Source organism: Hypanus sabinus, chromosome 26, assembly GCF_030144855.1.
Source record: "Hypanus sabinus isolate sHypSab1 chromosome 26, sHypSab1.hap1, whole genome shotgun sequence".
Taxonomy (NCBI): Eukaryota; Metazoa; Chordata; class Chondrichthyes; order Myliobatiformes; family Dasyatidae; genus Hypanus; species Hypanus sabinus.
Window position 1 is genome coordinate 37,562,522 of NC_082731.1, and position 18,967 is coordinate 37,581,488.

Consider the following 18,967-nt stretch of genomic DNA (forward strand, 5'->3'; position numbering starts at 1 on the left):
TTTTTGCTGCTGCTTGTGTGTGGAGTGGAGCTTTTGGATTCTATTGTTTCTGGCCTCTCATTCTTTGAGGTTTCTTTTGTTTTGTGGTTGTCTGTGAAGAGTAATAATTTCAGGTTGTATACTGTATTCGTTCTCTGATATCAAATGGAAATGTGTGTGGGTGTGTGTGTGTCTGACCTAGTAGTAACTGGGAAGACAAGGTGACTGTAGACATCACACGGCAGGTCAGGCAGCTTCTGTGGAAAGAAAAACAGAATTAATATGTCAGGCCGAAGACTGGGGAGGAGGGGAGTGAAGGGGAAATAAAAACAGACATGAATACATGCTATGACGCCAAGGAAAGGGTGATAGAAGGGAAGGAAAAAGTCTGCGATTGGGTGGAAGGAAGGTGAGCGAGATTGAAATAATTAAAAAGCTGCAATAGCCCGAGTGAGTTGGGCAACGAAAGGTTAAAAGGCCAGGCACAGAGGTGTCATTCGTGAGCTGGGATTGTTATCTGACAAGATCAAAAGGATGCAGCATCTGCCAAACGTCTCTGTGAAAGCGCTGACTCTCCGAAGTTGTGAAATTCAGTTTTGAGGAGACATGCGGTGGATTCTGGTTAACTGGGCCTTCGGTTAACCTGGGCAACAGCTTATTTGGGGTGACTCTTGAGGAACAAACACCAACCAAGACAATAGCCAGACAGACTCTCCAGCTGAGGCAAGACTGCGAAGGCCTCCTCTGTATTGGTGAGACCCGGCGTAAACCGAGGGACCTGCTTTGCCCACTCCATTCTGCCCACAGGGAAGTTCTTGGTGACCATTCCCATTCCCAATCCAAAGTGTCTATCCACTGTTCCCCCTCTTGTGCCAACACCTTGTATTCTGTCTGGGTAGCATCCAACCTGATGGCATGAATACCGATTTCCCCTTCCAGTAAACAAAATCTACCCCCCTCCACCATTCTCCTCTCTGACCTTTTACCTATTCTCACCTGCCTTGAGTATCCCTTTCTCCTGTAGTTCGCCAGATTCCTTCTTCTCCAGCCCTTGACCTTTCCCACCCACCTGGCTTTACCCCTCACCTTTTCCGCTAACCCCCCCACTACCCCACTATGTTATTCTGACATCCTCCCCCCTTCCTTACTCCAGAAGAAGGGGCTTTGTCCAAAAAGTCGGCTATTTATTAATTTATGTAATGCATTGTGTGTGTGTGTGTGTCTGTTGTATGGGAATTCCCTTTGTGTTTATTTGGGACGCTCTGCTGCTTAATCGGGACAGGAGGCGGTTGCTGAAGAGTTCTGATCAGCGTCAGTTGTATGTTGTTATTTTTTTACAAATGTACAAAACTTTGTTCAAATACAAAAGACATACAAAGGTCAGGGGTAACAATGCAGTCAGTGAGTTCAAATTAAAACACAGTTATATCATCCATAATGCACTCATTTCCCTGGAAATCCCTCACTGTACTCATAATGGTCACATGCTCTCTCTCTAAGGACATCCTAGCACGAATGTAGCCTTAGACAAAGAAGCAGGTAGTCGGCTTGGACACAGCCCTCGACTGCCTGCTGCCTGGGCCTGAAAATTGACATCCTGACCAGGCCCAAGACCCAAGAGCAAGCCTACCAGGACGTCCGCTGAGCAACATCCCCCCTCCCCCGGCCACACCTCCAGCCCCAGTGCTGGCTGTCCACTCAGTGCTTGGAGCAAACCGGTTTTAAATAGTGTCAGTCGTATGTGTTTATGTTGAAAAAGCAGTGATTTTTGTCACTGATAGCTGGTGAGAAGTAATCAGTAAGACAATTCAGAGCTGTTTTGCTCACTGCGATTTCAAGCGTTCGGGGCTGGGGATGCCAGAAACAGCCAGTAGTGAAAATGAAATTATTTCTCTACTTTAACAAGTTAAGAACTGCAAAGAATTTGAAGGTATCAACAATCATCTTGAATGTTACAATGAAAACGAAGATTTGGAGGATGCAGTGAAAGAAAGCGTTGTGTGGAGGCGGTTCACCATCTAGACTAGGTGTCTGGGCTGACTGTCCTTTTGACAGTCAGGCAAAAGGACTCGGCAGTGAACACTGGATGAATTGCTCCATCGATAACTGTTGGGAACTCATACTCAGCCTTTATAGACCTGTAGTGGTAGTGTTCTCATATGTTCAGCATTTTATTTCCATTTCTATTTCAGATTTCCATGCAGAATTGCGCTTAATTTTTATTGGCTGTTGAACTTGTGGCGTAGAGCGCTCTGCTGGGGCACAGTACCTTGAGCACCTGCTTGGCTTTTCTTGGATCTCCATGGAGACTAAGTGCAGCTGAATAATGGGCCCCCAATCTTTAAAAAATATATATTTTTAGACCAAAGAAAGCCATTTGGCACATCAAATCCCTGGGTTGCAGAGGGTGGGTTGCAGCCTTACAAGGCATCTAGAGTATTGTGTCCCGTTCTAATTGCCCCACCATGGACATAAGCTTTAGAGAGGGCACTGTGAGGCAGCACAATTGCCCCCAGCCCATCTTTGGTGTTCCCACTCTGATGGTGGTCATGTTTTATTCAAAAACACAAGTTAAGGTTGTATAAGACTTGGGCGAGGCCTAATTTGGAGTATTGTATGCAGTTTTAGATACCTACCTAATTGTCATATACGTTTTATAATTTAGACACCTAGTTGTCATACGTTTTGCGGGGACTTGAAGACCTGAGTTACATGGAGGGATTGAGTAGGTTAGGACTTTATTCCCTGGAGTCTAGGAGAATGAGGGGAGATTTGATAGAATGTACAAAATTATGAGGGATATAGAGTAGGGTAAATGCAAGCAGGCTTTTTTTTCCACACTGAGGTTGGGTGATTCTACAACCAGAGGTTATGGATTAAGGGTGAAAGGTGAGAAGTTTAAGGGGAACATGAGGAGGAACTCCTTCACTCGGGGGATGGTGAGAGTGCGGAACGCCCGCTAAATTGCTGGACGCGGGTTTGATTTTGACAGTAAAGACAAATTTGGGTAAGTACATGGGTGGGAGGAGATGTGGAGGGTTATGGTCTAGAACTGGAATCAGAATCAGGTTTAAAATCATTGGCATATGTTGTGAAATTTTTTATCTTTGCGGTAGCAGTACATGGTCATACATAATAATAGAGAAAAAACTAAATTACAGTAAATATGTTAAATAGTGAAATAACTAATGCAAAAACAGAAATAAAAATAGTGAGGTAGTGTTCACTGGTTCAGTGTCCATTCAGAAATCTGATGATAGAGGGGAAGAAGCTGTTCCTGAATCGTTGAGTGTGTGCCTTCAGGCTCCTGTACCTCCTCCCTGATGGCAGAGGGGAAGAAGCTGTTACTGAATCGTTGAGTGTGTGCCTTCAGGCTCCTGTACCTCCTCCCTGATGACAGAGGGGAAGAAGCTGTTCCTGAATCATTGAGTGTGTGTCTTCAGGCTCCTGTACCTCCTCCCTGATGGCAGAGGGGAAGAAGCTGTTCCTGAATCGTCGAGTGTGTGTCATCAGGCTCCTGTACCTCCTCGCTGACGGTAACAATGACACGAGGGCACGTCCTGGGTGATGGTTGTCCTTAATGATGGACGCTGCCTTTCTGAGGCACCGCCCCCTGCCACACAGTCGTGAGTGTAGAGAGAGTGGAGCAGTGGGCTAAGCACCCCTGAGGTGCACCCAGGTGCTGTTCACTAGGACTAGGCAGGTTAATAGTATGCAACAGACTAGATGGGCTGAAGGGCCTCAGTTAGGAAAGGGAAGGACCCTGTTCAGGAGAGGACCTTTCAAAAGCTTGGAACAAATTGTAGCAACTCCTAACCATAGGGGAATTAATCCTCGACTGGTGGAGTTTCCTGAATTTTCAACTTATTTTCTTTGGTCTCTTAAAGCCAAGAGTGAATCAGCTACTAAACAAGTGACGTGGCCCAAGAATGCTGCTTCCTTTTCTGGAAGCCGAGTCCTGACACAAAGAGAGTCGCTCAGCTTCTCATGTCTGCTCACAGGGGAAGCCAGCTGCCCACCAGTTCCCCACAGCTGAGCAACAAGCGGCTTGTGTTTATGTGCTTTCAGTCTAGTAGAAGTTGCTTGAATCGGCCAAAATATTGACCCTCAAGTTGGGGGGGGTGGTGGGGGGAGATGCTGCAGAGAAATAAAGGCAGAGAACAAGGAAAAATAGAGAGATTTGGTCATGGTGAAGGATCCCAGCCCAGAACCTTCACATTTTATTCCCCTCCCTAGATGCTGACTGACCTGCTGAGATCTGTGTGTAGACCCAGTGGGCCAAATAGCCTAATTCTGATGTCTGACATGGTTTTTTCTCTCACAAGGAGAATGGTGGACGTGTGGAACCTGTCTCTTGAGGGGAGTGGCAGAGGCAGATACATTAGGGGCATCCAAAAGACTCTTGGGTAGGAACAGGAATCATCTTTGGCCAATGTCCTTGACATTGATTGCTCAATTACTTATTGCTATTGTTTCTTTGTTATTGTGTGTTTGCGCAATTTGTTGCCACCCGCACGCTGGCTGAAATCCCTAGTTTGGCCGTCTTTCGTCGGTTCTGTGAGCTATTATCCTGTCGGTTTGTGGAGTATGCCCTCAAGAAATTGGATCTCGAGGTAGTAAACTGGTGACCTGTATGTACTTTGATAATAAAGACCATAAGATATAGGAGCAGGATTAGGCCATACGGCCCATCGAGTCTGCTCCGCCATTTCATCATGGCTTATCCATTTTCCCTCTCAGCCCCAATCTCCCGCCTTCTCCCCGTATCCCTTCACACCCCGACTAATCAAGAATCTATCAATCTCTGCCTTAAATATACCCAATGAATTGGCTTCCGCAGCTGCCTGTAGCAATGAATTCCACAGATTCACCAACTCTAGCTAAGGAATTTCCTCCTTGTATCTGCACTAAATCGAAGTCCCTCTATTCTGAGTCTGTGGTCTTGGACCTCCTCCACCCCCCCCCCCACCCCACCCAGCATAAGAAACATCTTCTACACATCCACTCTATCGAGGCCTTTCACCATTCGATAGGTTTCAATGAGGTCACCCCTCATTCTTCTGAATTCCAGTGAGTACAGGCCCAGAGCCATCAGCTGCTCTTCATGTGACAAACTGTTCAATCCTGGAATCATTTTCATGAACCTCCTTTGAAACCTCTCCAATGTCAGGACCTCCTTTCTTAGATAAGGGGCCCAAAACTGCTCACAATACTCCCAAGTACTCCAAGTGAATACTCCATTGCTTTATAAAATCTCAACATTACATCCTCGTTTTTATATTCTTCTCTTCTTGAAACGAATGCTAACGTTGCATCTGCCTTCCTCACCACGGACTCACCCTGCCAATTAGCCTTCAGGGAATCCTGCACAAGGACTCCCCAGGGCCCTTTGCACCTCAGATTTTTGAATTTTCTCCCCAGTTGGAAAATCATCTACGCTTCTTAAAAAAAAATTTCTTCCGTCAAATTTACTTTGAACTTTGGATGAAGGGAAAATTTGATGCCTACATGGGAGGGTTAGATTGATCTTCAAGTCATTTAAAGGTCAGTGAAACATTGTGGGCTGAAAGGCCTGTACTATTCTAAAATTCCCAGGAATTTCCTGGGATGATTTACTACGTTAGTGACGCTGCATTATTATTCCCAGTGAGTCAGTTACATTCTCAGCAAGCCCCAGTAGAAATCGCTTCAGCATGATGGTAATTAATTTCCTTTATTGGCCAAGGTGACGAGAGGTCATTCTCAGACACTGGTCGCACACCACAGGAAGGATGCAATTGCAATAAAGCAATGACAGGGAGGGCTTACACAGAGATTGCCAGAACTGAAAGGGAAGCTCACAGCTGCTGTCGGGCAGGAGATACAGGAGCCTGAGATCCCACGCTAGCAGGCTCAGGAACAGTCACTACTCTTCAACCAGTCAGGCTCCTGAGCCTCACTCACCAGGGTCATAAAGGAAGATTTTGGCATGCTGGCCTTCATCAGCCAGTGTACTGAGTAGAGGAGATGGGCTGTTGTGCTGAAGTTGTATAAGACATCGGTGAAGCCTAATTTGGAGTGATGTTTGCAGTTTATAAAATCTCAACATTACAACCTTGTTTTTATACTCTCCTCCTCTTGAAATGAATGCTAACATTGAATTTGCCTTTCTCACCACGGACTCACCCTGAAAAATAGAGGGTTACGGGGTAGTGTGGGTTTAGTTCTTTTTGAAGGATTATATGGGTCAGCACAACATGGAGGGCTGAAGGGCCTGTACTGTGCTGTAGTGTTCTATGGTTCTATGGTTTTGGTCACCTACCCACAGGAAAAATGTCAATAAGACTGTCATATGTTGAAAGATTGGAGCGACTGGGCTTGTATACACTGGAATTTAGAAGGATGAGAGGGGAACTGATTGAAACATATAAGATTATTAAGGGATTGGACATGCTAGAGGCAGGAAACATGTTCCCGATGTTGGGGGAGTCCAGAACTAGAGGCCACAGTTTAAGAATAAGGAGTAGGCCATTTAGAAAAACTTTTTCACCCAGAGAGTGGTGGATATGTGGAATGCTCTGCCTCAGAAGGCAGTGGAGGCTAATTCTCTGGATGCTTTCAAGAAAGGGTTAGATAGAGCTCTTAAAGATAGCGGAGTCAAGGGATATGGGGAGGGGGCAGGAACGGGGTACTGATTGTGGATGATCAGCCATGAAAACAGTGAATGGCAGAGCTGGCTCAAAGGGCTGAATGGCCTACTCCTGCACCTATGGTCTATAATAAGATTCAAAGCGCGCAGAGAAATTTTACAAGGAACTTGCCGGGGCTGGAGGATGAGGAGAGGTTGGATAGGTTAGGATTTTATTCCTCGCATCGTAGAAGATTGAGAAGAGATTTAATAGAGATTCTGGTCGTCTACCTGCAGGAAAGATCTAAATAAGGTTGAAATAGTACTGAGGAAATTTAGGATGTCGCTGGGCCTGGAGGAGCTGAGTTACAAGGAGAAATTGAACAGGTTGAGGCTGTATTCTATAGAATGTAGAAGATTTGATGAATCCAAAGGAACGGCGGAGACCCATACAGTTTGGCAGTGTTGCCAGTCGGCGTTGAACTCAGTGTGGGGCTGTCATAGGGGGTCCAGCTCCGGATTTTTCCTGAGTTTTCCTCCTTCTAGATGAGCTGCCAACCACGGCCAATGAGCGCCATCTGCCGAAGTGACTGGTTTTCAGGCGCCAGTAACCCGCCTTTGCCCCTTCTGCTGTCAGTAGAAACTGTTCCGCCGGGCTTTGTAGCTAAGTCACACATGAAGGCCAGGAGCTGGACTTGGTTGTCAGAGGCTATTTGAGGTGTACACCATTGGGAGCATTTAATAGGTAGAGGGAGCTTATCCCTATTACCATCCCCAGATATAACAAACTTAAGCAATCATATTATCAATAGTGTTATTGCTTGTTAGGCTTAGTGTCATTTTTCATTGATTCTGTTGTATTTCGTTGTCTTGCTGTGAATGCCAGCAGGAAAGTGAATCTCAGGATAGGATATGGCGACGTGTTCACACTTTGACAAGAAAGTTACTTTGAACTTTTGAGGAGCTAGCCTGAGGGATTTTCCTTTGGAACAGGGATGCTGGGAGGAGACGGAGGAGAACTGAATGGAGGGGGCTGAGCAGGGACTGTAGGGATGAGGCCGTGAGTTTGAAACGGTAACTGGAACACTGAGTGCATTCACCAGGGTGGTTCGGGGGGTGGTGGTGGCTGCAATCGTGCCTTGGAGAGATGTTGTTTAGATAAGGCGGAGAGCGGCGAGGTGGACAGAAATGGGTTGTGAAGGAGAGAGCACGAAGCGGGCACCAACTGCACCCATGACCTGTTTTGTCCCGTAAGCTCAAAGCTGTCTCTCAGGGATGGCTGGGGTCAGAGACAGTCTGTGCATTTGAAAACACAGGTACAGTCGATTCTGGTTAATTGGGGCAGCAGCGCACTTGGGACAACTCTTAAGGAACATAACCAAATAGAGAAAATAGCCGAGCTTCCCTTCTTTGGGACACCATGCTGCTTAATTGGGACAAGAGACTGTTGCTGAACTGTTTCTAACTAGCATTAGAAACTGCATTGGTGGCTGTTAGACACGACCCTGTGCTTCAAGCAGACACTTTTTAAATGGCACCAGTTGCGTGCACTTGTATTCAAAGAGCAGAGACTTTTGTCATTGATAGCTGGCGAGAATTAACTGCGGTTTCAAGCGCAGGCTTGGCGATGCCACAAATGGCTGGGAGTGAAAGTGAAATGATCTTGCTGCTTCAGTAAGTTAGGAACTCTGAAGAATTTGAAGGTATCGGCAGTTACCTTGAATGTTACAATGAAAATGAACATTTGGGCATTGCAATCATCGGAAGCATTGCATGAAGGCAGTGCGATATCTACACTAGGCATCTATGCTGATTTTTTGTTCATTTATAGTCAATCAAAAGATCATGGCAGCGTAAATTGGATGAATTCCTCCATGAATAACTTTTAGTATTACAGTACTAAAACTATATTAGTTCCTCCATGAATAACTATTAGGAATTAATTAGCTTACAAGAAGGGTCAGAGCCGTCTCTATTTCCTGAGGAGACTGAGGTCTTTTAACATCTGCCGGACGATGCTGAGGATGTTCTACGAGGCTGTGGTGGCCAGTGCTATTATGTTTGCTGTTGTGTGCTGGGGCAGCAGGCTGAGGGTAGCAGACAGCAACAGAATCAACAAACTCATTCGTAAGGCCAGTGATGTTGTGGGGGTGGAACTGGACTCTCTGACGGTGGTGTCTGAAAAGAGGATGCTGTCCAAGTTGCACGCCATCTTGGACAATGTCTCCCATCCACTCCATAACGTACTGGTTAGGCACAGGAGTACATTCAGCCAGAGACTCATTCCACCGAGATGTAACACTGAGCGTCATAGGAAGTCATTCCTGCCTGTGGCTGATCCCGGACTAATTTCCACTTGGCATAATTTACATATTATTATTTAATTATTTATGGTTTCATATTGCTATATTTCTACACTACTCTTGGTTGGTGCGACTGTAATGAAACCCAATTTCCCTCGGGATCAATAAAGTATGTCTGTCTGTCTGTTTAGTACCGTAGCAGTGCTACGGTACAGTGCTACAGTAGTAGTGTTCTAATTTGTTCTGTATTTCATTCAAGTACATAATTTGTTACTCAGTTAAATGGTAGTTTGTAGTTTTATACCTTTTTAACTACTTCCATGAAACTTTGGCTAACTGGGGTGCCTGACTGTATTGGTCCCGATGTGTCCCAATTTACCAGGACCCATGGTGCTCCCATTGCCGATCTTCAATCTGCTGCTCTGCGGTTTCAGTTTCTAGCTAGGGCAGGCTGCTAGGCCCAGAAGCAGAGCCGGCCTCCGGGGAGCCGAATGCATTGGGCCTCTGTGTTATCACGGGCCACAACTTCCCCTGTTCAGTGAGAAAGAAGAGAAACAATGGCCGGATAATGCTGAAGCTTGTTTCTCAGGCAAGTCTGTCAGGAGCAAGGAAAGATTTGATAGCCATGTACAAAATTGTGACGGGTATCAATAGCAGGCTTTCTTTTGTTCCACTGAGGTTGGGTGGGACTACAACCAGAGGTCGAGGGTTAAAGGTGAAGGGTGAAAAGTTTAAAGGGAATATGTGGAAAAACCTACTTCACTCAGAGGGTGGTGAGAGTGCAGAGTGAGCTCTCAGCACAAATGGTACACGTGAGTTCGATTCCAATGTTTAAGAGAAGTTTTGATAGGTACGTGGATGGTATGGGGTATGGTCCCAGTGCAGGTTTATGGGAGCAGGCACAGACTAGATGGGCCAAAAGGCCTGTTTCTGTCCTTTACTTTTCTCTGACTCTGGCTCTCAAAGTAGCTTTGATAGAACATAGAAAATCGAACAGAATGGCAGGCCCTTTGGCCCATCTATGCCTTACTGACCATGGTGCTAATCTAACTAATCCCATGACCTCGAACCTGGTCTGTATCCCTCCAATCTGTGCCTGCCTGTATGTCTGTCCCTCGCCACCTGCATCTGTGACCCTTCACACACTCTCCGTCTCTTCAAACACTTTAAGTTCCCTGATCCCGATCGCCTCATTTCCACTACGAACGTCCAGTCCCTAGACACTGCTACCTCACGTCAGGAAGGCCTTAAAGATGTCCGCTTCTTTCCAGGCTATGGACCCGACCAGTTACCCTCAGCTGCCACCTTCCTCCGTCTGGTGGAAATAGTCCCCACCCTCAACAACGTCTCTTTCGCCTCCTCCCACCCCAAGGAGTAGCCACGGGCCCCAATGTAGGCCTGTTCTCCACCTATCACCTTCCAGCTTGTACACTTACTGCTCCACCCCACTCTCTTATTCTGGCTTCATTCCACTTCCTTTCCCAGTCTTGGCCTGAATCATCCATTACTTTTCCCCTCTTAATCTTGGTTGTATTCCTCTTGATGGATGCCGTGTGACCCGTGTTCCTCCTGCATTGTGTGCGTTTTTGTCTCCAAAACGCATCTGCTTCCACCTCCCCTCACAGTCTGTCCCAAAATGAAACTTTCCACGCAAGTCTCCTTTAAACCATTCTCATTGCCTTAAATCTAGGCCCTCTTAAACAGTTGGCATATCCCCCAGGGAGAAAAGTCTCTGTCCTATCCATGTCTCCAATTACTTTGCGTCGGGTCTCCCCTCTGCCTCCCAGCACTGAGCATAGCGGTCAGCACAACACTTTACAGCATGGGTTCAATTCCCACCGCTGCCTGTAAGGAGTCTGTACGTTCTCCCCGTGACCGCGTGGGTTTCCTCCGGGTGCTCCGGTTTCCTCCCACTGTCCAAAGACCTGGTTAATTAGTCCTTGTAAATTGTCCCGTGATTAGGCTAGGGGTAAATCAGAGGATTATGCCACTCAAAGGGCCGACTCCTCGCTGTATCTCAATAAGTGAGTAAATAAAACCCCCTTGTAGCCCATGCTCTCTAATCTGGGCGACATTCTGATGAACCCTTTCTGCAATTCCTCCAAAGCCTCTACATCCTTCCAATGGTGCAGTACCCAGAGCTGCAAACAATTCTCCAAAATGTGGACTAGCCTGGTTTTAATTTGCAACGTGACTTTCTGACTTCGGTTCTCAATGCAGTGACCAATCCAGGCAAAGTGCCCTACATTTTTGTTACTGCCCCATCCACCTGGGTTGCCATTTGTGGGGAACAATGCACCTGAAGGTTTCACTCTGCTTCCTACGCGTGTCCTTTCTGCCCTGGCAGAGAGTGGTGGGACAATGTCAATGGAGCTTCCCTCTGTGTAAGATGTTGCTGAGGCCTAATTTGGAGTTTTGGTCACCTACCCACAGGAAACATGTCAATAAGGTTGAAAGAGTACAGGGAAAATTTACAAGGATTTTGCCAGGTCTGGAAGATCTGCGTTCTAAGAAAAGATTGAATAGGCTAGGACTTTATTCCTTAGAACTCAGAAGATTGAGAGGAGATTTGATAAATGGATACCAAAGTATGAGGGGGATAGATGGGGTAAATGCAAGCAGGCTTTTTACACTGAGGTTGGGGTTAAGGGTGAAAGGTGAAATGCTTAAAGGGAAATTTCTTCACTCAGAGTGTGGAACGAGCTGCCAGCACAAGTGCATGAGAGCTCGATTTCAATGTTTAAGAGAAGTTTGGATAGGTACATGGAGGATAGGGGTGTGGAGGTCGATGGTCCTGGTACAGATCGATGGCAGTAGGCAGTTTAAGGGGTTTGACATGGAGTAGACGAGCCAAAAGGCCTGGTTCTGTTCTGAACTTTTCTATGACTCTGTTTAACCTGTGCTCTATGAGAGTGTAGAGGGAGCTTCACTCTGTATCTAACCCGTGCTGTCCCTGTCCTGGGAGTGTGTGATGGGACAGTGTAGAGGGAGCTTCACTCTGTATCTAACCCGTGCTATCCCTGTCCTGGGAGTGTGTGATGGGACAGTGTAGAGGGAGCTTCACTCTGTATCTAACCCATGCTGTCCCTGTCCGGGGAGTGTGTGATGGGACAGTGTAGAGAGAGATTCACTCTGTATCTAACCTGTGCTGTCCCTGTCCTGGGAGTGTGTGATGGGACAGTGTAAAGGGAGATTCACTCTGTATCTAACCCGTGCTGTCCCTGTCCCTGGGGGTGTGTGACGTCTCTGTGCTGTGTATGATTGTTGTTACTGTGTTCTGAACCTTGACCCTGGAGTAACGCTGTCTCGTTTGGCTGTACTGCTGTCTGGTTGAATGATAATTAGGCTTGAAGTTGAGGCAATGGGATGGCTGGTGTTTCGGTGTGCTCTCTGTGCCGTTAACTGACAGGGGTTTCACTTCCCGTGCTGGGTGCAGTGGCCACAGGAAGGTGGGGGCTGTCAGCCGTTCAGCAAACGCTGCGATGAGCAAGCACGTAGGTGCGAGAGGGAAGTTGCTGAGTTCTTACTTCTGGGACAGGTACAAAGGAAGCTCCGTTCCCACCACGTCAATGAGGAAGAAAAGTGAATAAGTACCATTTTGCAGAGTCACTGCCGGGGATCTCTGGTTACAGGAGAGGCCCAGCGTAAAACCGTGGGCCAGAACAATATTGAAAGGGCAGTGTCAGGGGATTTTTCTTTTTGCATTGATAGTTAGAGATATTGTTACATACCCGGGGAAATGACTTCAGACCGTAGCAGCTGAAGTAGGCCATTTGGCCCATTGAGTCATGGGCTCTGCGTTTCATCATGGCTGATCCATTTTTCCTTTCGGTGCCAGTCTCCTGCCTTCTCCCCGTGTCCCTTCATGCCCTGACCTCTTACCTGGCCTCCACAGCAGCCTGTGCAGAATCCCACAGATTCACTGCTCTCTGGCTGAAGAAGGTCCTGCTCGTTTCCTTTCTGAAAGGATGTCCCTCTGTTCTGAGGCTGTGTCCACTGGTCTTAGATTTCCCCCACCATAGGAAGCATCCTCTCCACGTCCACTTTATCACCCCACCCCACCCGGGACATGCTCTCTTTTCACTGCTGCCATCAGGAAGGAGGTACAGGAGCCTCAGGATCCTCATTATCGGGTTCAGGAACAGTTATTACCCCTCAGCCATCAGGCAGTTGAACCAGAGGGTTCACTCAACCTCGTTCGCCCCATCACTGAAATGAAACGAATGGACTCGCCTTAAAGGAAGCCTTATCTCATGTTCTCAATTTTTATTCTCCATTTATTCGTGTTTTATTATTTCTTTTTACATTTGCACAGTTTGTTGTCTTCTGCACTCTGGTTGTCCGCCCTGTTGGTGCTGTCTTTCACTGACTCTATTTTGGTTATTTGGATTTATCGAGTATGCCCGCAGGAAAATGAATCTCTGGGTTGATAACGGTGACCAATATGTGCAGTACTTGGATAATAAATTTACCTTGTGCTTTAAACTTTGATGATTGCACTTGTCTTCATAACAACCGTGGTTGCGATTGATTGTCCTGAATTAATAAATTAATGTAAAAGAGGCCATCATAATTAAAATATCTTCCGCTTATTAGTTTTGAATACACCTGTTTGTGAGTGAGTGATGCAGCGGTCAGGGTCCACCATGGATGTTGTGTCCAAGCTATCTAGACACGCCAGCTTGGGCAATACGATATGGAGAGTAAGGTAGCAGGCTCCCCCTCGCCACCCAAAGGAACTGCAGAGACTGATATAGTTTGGCACCACTAGTGTTCCAGGAGTTGCCAGTCAGCGTTGAACTCAAAGGGACACCAGCTCCGGATTTTTCCCTCCGGGTTTACTCCCAAAGTCTTCCCCATGAGTGGGTACAGCCACAAGGCAGTGGAGGTTTGAGATCAGAGATTTCCTACTCCTCGATGAGTTGCCAGCCACGGCTGACGAGCCCCGTCTGCCTGAAGCGACTGGTTTTAAGGTGCCAGTAACCCACCCTCTCCTCTTCTCCCGTCAGGAGAAACTTCTCTGCCGGGCCACAGGTGAAGGCCGGGAGCTGGACTTGGTTGTCAGAGGCTGTTTGAAATGCACGCCATTGGGAGCTTTTAATAGGTGGTGGGAGCTTGTCCCCATTACCACCCCCTGCTGTTTGTACCTCGGAGACAAATGTTGACTCTCTCTGGGGAGCGTCTGATGGGACAGTGTGGTGGAGCTACGCTCTGTATCTAACCCACGTCCTGAGAGAGTGGTCACAAACTTCAAGGGTTAGACACAGTGCGAAGGGAGCTTCACTCTGTGTCTGACCCCGGGAGTGTGTGATGGGACGGTGCGGAGGGAGATTCACTCTGTGTCTGACCCCGGGAGTGTGTGATGGGACGGTGCGGAGGGAGATTCACTCTGTGTCTGACCCCGGGAGTGTGTGATGGGACGGTGTGGAGGGAGATTCACTCTGTGTCTGACCCCGGGAGTGTGTGATGGGATGGTGCGGAGGGAGCTTCACTCTGTGTCTGACCCCGGGAGTGTGTGATGGGACGGTGCGGAGGGAGCTTCACTCTGTGTTTAATCCCTGCTCTCTGCACGCTGAGACTGTTTGTAGTGGGACTGTGTGGTGATACACAAACAAGGAAAGTGAAGTTTCTCGTCTCTCAGTCATGCTGTTGTAAACTGGTAGCAATGCCGTGTTCTGACCACCCGACTCTCTGCTTCCCTGTAGACAACCCCCTGTACAAAGTCTACAAGTTCAACATCTCGCTGAACGTCACCGAGGACGCCATTCACCGAGCCGAGTTCCGACTCTTTCGGCTTCCTCAGACTGGTGTGTCTATTAAGGAGCAGCGGGTGGAACTCTATGAGGTAACCCCAACCCACGGCGGGAATTGTATCATCTCCAGCCAGAACGGCCAGAACTGTGGGACTCTCCCAGAGGCCAGAGATTCTGCAGACGCTGGACATCCTGGGTAACACACAAAATGCTGGAGGAGTTCGGTGGGTCAGGCTGCATCTGTGGAGGGGAATAAACAGTCAATGTTTCGGTCCAGGGGCTGAAATGGAAAGTTTCTCCAACTTGAAGTAATTCTCCCCCTCCTCTCCTCACTCTTGCCGTTCTCCATTCAGGCTACCCTCTCAGCCCTTCTCCCCTCCTCACCTCTTCACATGATCCACTGTCTCCTGCCTATCAGATTCCTTCTTCTTCAGCCCTTTACCTCTTCCACCCATCACCTCCCAGCTTCTCACTTCATCTACCCTGTCCCACCCACCTGCCTTCTCCCCTCACCTATCTCCTGCCAGCTTCTCCTCTCTCTATCTTCTATTATGGCCTCTGCCACCCCTCCTCTCTTCTTTTCCAGTCCCAAAGAAGTATCTCGGCCCGAAATGTCCACTCTTTGTTCCCCTCCATAGACGCCGAGATTGCTGAGTTTCGCCGGCATTTTGATAAATGTTTCCAAGACAGGCAGAATCTTTAGTTCAGCATTTTCTCCTGTGTTTGATTGGCTGTGAAGTTTTTTGGAACAAACTGAAGTTGGATAAAGCACTATAAAAAATGTCTGTGATTCTTTCTGTTGGAGCAACCAGTTCATTCTCTCTGGTTACCCGGACAGATCTGCATTGTTGTCTGGACCTTTTCTGATTGGATCACCTGAGGGTCCCGTGTTCTCCAATAGAAAGTAGCCCAGCTCGCTGCCCAATGGCCTTGGAGGTCAAAGGGCATATGTACAAAATTAAGGGAGGGAAGTTTAGGGGAGACATCAGGGGTAAGTTTTTTACACAGAGCATTGTGAGTGCCTGGAATGACTTGCCAGGGATGGTGGTGGAGGCTAAAAAGTTAGGAGTATTTGAGAGTCTCTTGGACAGGCACATGGATGAAAGAAAAAGGGTTATGGAGTAGAGTGGGTTTAGTACTTTTTTTGAAGGATTATATAGGTCGGCACAACATGGAGAGTTGAAGGGCCTGTACTGTGCTGAAGTGTTCTATGGTTCTAAGCTGACTGACATGTCAAGGGGGTGGGGGGCATGTTTATGTTCTTGATGCTATTCTGCATTTAGAATCAGATTCAAGTTTATTATCACTGGCATATGTTGTGAAATTTGTTAACTCTGTGGCAGTAGTACAATGTTGTACATAATAATAGAGAAAAAACTGAATTACAGTAAAATACATGTATATAAAATAGTTAAGTTAAATCAGTTGTGGAAAAATTAAAAACAAATGTAGAGGTAGTGTTCATGGGTTCAGTGTCCACTCAGAAGTCGGAAGTAAGAGGGGAAGAAGTTGTTCCTCACTACCTCCTGTACCTCCTCCCTGATGGTAACAATGAGAAGAGGGCTTGTTCTGGGTGATGGAGGTCCTTTAAAATGGATGCTGCCTTTTTGAGGCATCACTCCTTGAAGACGTGCTGGGTACTACTGAGGCTAGTGTCCATGATGGAGCACTAGCTGGGTTTGCAACTCTGCAGTTTATTTTGACCCCGTGCAGTAGCTCCCTACCGCCCCCCCGCCCCCCTGCCATACCAGATGGTGATGCAGCCGGTTAAATTGCTCTCTGCGCGGTACACTTGTGGAAACTTGCAAATGTCTTTGGAGAAAATCCCCTCAAACTCCTCATGAAATCCAGCCGCTGTCGCACCTTTGCACCTGCATTGATACATTGGACCCAGGATCGATCCTCAGAGACGTTGACACTCAGGAACTCACCCTTTCTGCTTCTGATCCCTCGAGGAGGAGTGGTGTGTGCTCCTCGATGTACCGATGCTTTGAGCAGCGGCCAGTCTGAGGGATCAGAGGCTCTGAGAAGACGCAATTCGCCCAGGTTGGCTGGTCGAGCAGGAAAGGCAATGGCTCATGGCAGTCTTGGTGCTTCGAGCAGCAGCCAGTTAGCCTTCGAGATTGATTAGCAAGTTAGGCAGGGGCCAGCCGAGGAGGCCATCATCACAGCGGCCTGGAGTGGAGATCTGAGGCTTTAGCTCTTCGAGATTTCAGTCAGCAAAGGGAAAAAATAGAAGCTGTAGGCAGAGCATCCCAGTTAAAACAGTTGAGATGCCAGGACGGATAGTGGAATGCAGGATGAGGGAAGGCAGGGTCCCGGACGACCAGAACTGTGAGAAGTGCATCCAGCTGCAGCCTCTAACAAACGACGTTCAGGAGTTGGAGCTGGAACTGGATGAATTCCAGATCATTCGGGAGGCTGAGGGGGTGAAAGACAGGACAGATAGAGGGGTAGTTACACCCAAGGTGCAGGACACAGGAAACTGGGTGACAGTCGGGAAGGGGAAAGGGGTGAAGGAACCAGTACAGATGACCCCAGTGGTATTGCACTGGCAGTAGCCAAAAAGGCTAATGCAGTTACTTGGAAATTGGATTCATACTTAAGTATAGATCATTGGAAGAATGAAATTTCCAGCTGCATTCCACTTGAAAAAAATTACTTATAATTTAAGAGATAAATATGAAACATTTTTGAAAATTTGGCGCCCTTATTTACAAAAGACAGGATTAAATACATAGGTGCTCCGAAGATAAAATAGTTGGTTATTTGGAGAAAGAAATAAATATATATACTAAAGTTATTACGAACTCCATGGAGCATGTGGGGATCTTCCGATAACCAAGCATTCTTTCTTTCTTTTTCTTTTTCTTTTCTTCTATGGGGATGTTAGGGGGGAGGGGGAAGGGTCGATAATTTTTTTTTCTTTCTGTAATCATCTGAAAATTAAAAAAAAAACAAATTTAAAAAAAAGATGACCCCAGTGGCCATCCCCCTCGACAAAAAAGATACTGTCGGGGGGTGGGGGGGGGGGGAAATAACCTAACAGAGGAAAGTCACAGTGGCCAGGTCTCTGGCACTGAGTCTGTCTCTGTGATTTCGAAGGGAAGCGGGGAGAAGGGGCACAATGGTAACAGGGGATTCAATAGGGGAACGGACAGGAGGTTCTGTGGGTGAGATTGAGATTCCTGGATGGTCAAGTCAAGTCACTTTTATTGTCATTTTGACCATAACTGCTGGTACAGTACACAGTAAAAATGAGACGAAGTTTTTCAGGACCATGGTTTACATGACACAGTACAAAAACTAGACTGAACTATGTAAAAAAAAACAGCAGAGAGAAAGCTACACTAGACTACAGACCTACACAGGACTGCATAAAGTGCACAAAACAGTGCAGGCATTACAATAAGTAATAAACAAGACAATACGGCAATAAGGTGTCAGTCCAGGCTCTGGGTATTGAGGAGTCTGATAGCTCAGTATATCACCTCCTGGGTGCCAGGGTCCGGGATATCTCGGATTGAGTCCTCAGCATCCTTAAGCGGGAGGGTGAGCATCCAGAGGTTGTGGTCTGTGCAGGTACCAATGACATGGGTAGGACGAGTGATGAGGTTCTGCGTAGTGAGTACAGGGAGCTGGGTGCTAAGTTAAGGGGCAGGATTGCTACCCGTGTCACATGCTAGCGAGGACAGGAGTAAGAAGATCATACAGTTTAATACGTGACTCAGGAGTAGATGTAGAAGGGAGGGCTTCAGGTTTTTGAATCTTTGGGCTCTCTTCTAGGGAAGGTGGGACCTGTACAGAAGGAACAGTTTGCACCTGAACTGCAGGGGGACTAATAACCGAGCAGGAAGGTTCGTTGATGTTTAAACTGGAGTTGCAGCAGGATGGGAACCAGCGTGCCAGAACAGTTAGTGGAGAGGTTGTGGTCAGATGTTGGTAAGACCCCAGACAACGTCAGGAATCAAAAGGTTGAGCACGGTGGGACTTGTGTCCTGAGCTGTACTTGTTTTAATGCAAGAAGTATGGTAGGAAACGTGGATCAGCTCAGGACAAGGATCAGCACACAGAATTATGATAGCGTAGCCATTAGTGAGACTCGGCTGCACGAGGGGCTGGACGGGCAGCTCAATGTTCCAGGGTTCTGTCGTTTTAGACGCGACAGAGTGGGAGGGATTAAAGAAAGGGTGGGGGGCATTACTAGTCAGGGAAAATGTCATGGCAGTGCTCTGTCAGGACAGACTGGAGAACTCAACTATTGATGCTTTATGGGTGGAACTGAGAACTAAGAAATGGATGACCACGTTAGTGTGGCTATATTA

General features: G+C 47.2%; 1 protein-coding gene across 1 annotated transcript in view; it reads left to right on the forward strand.

Annotated features, from left to right (window-relative positions):
- LOC132381458 (transforming growth factor beta-3 proprotein-like) overlaps window positions 1–18,967 on the forward strand; it is a 66,705-nt gene that overhangs the window by 15,681 nt on the left and 32,057 nt on the right. Inside the window, exon 2 of the mRNA XM_059950880.1 lies at window positions 14,595–14,734. Coding sequence (XP_059806863.1) covers window positions 14,595–14,734 — 140 coding nt within the window. The remainder of the gene's footprint in view (window positions 1–14,594; window positions 14,735–18,967) is intronic.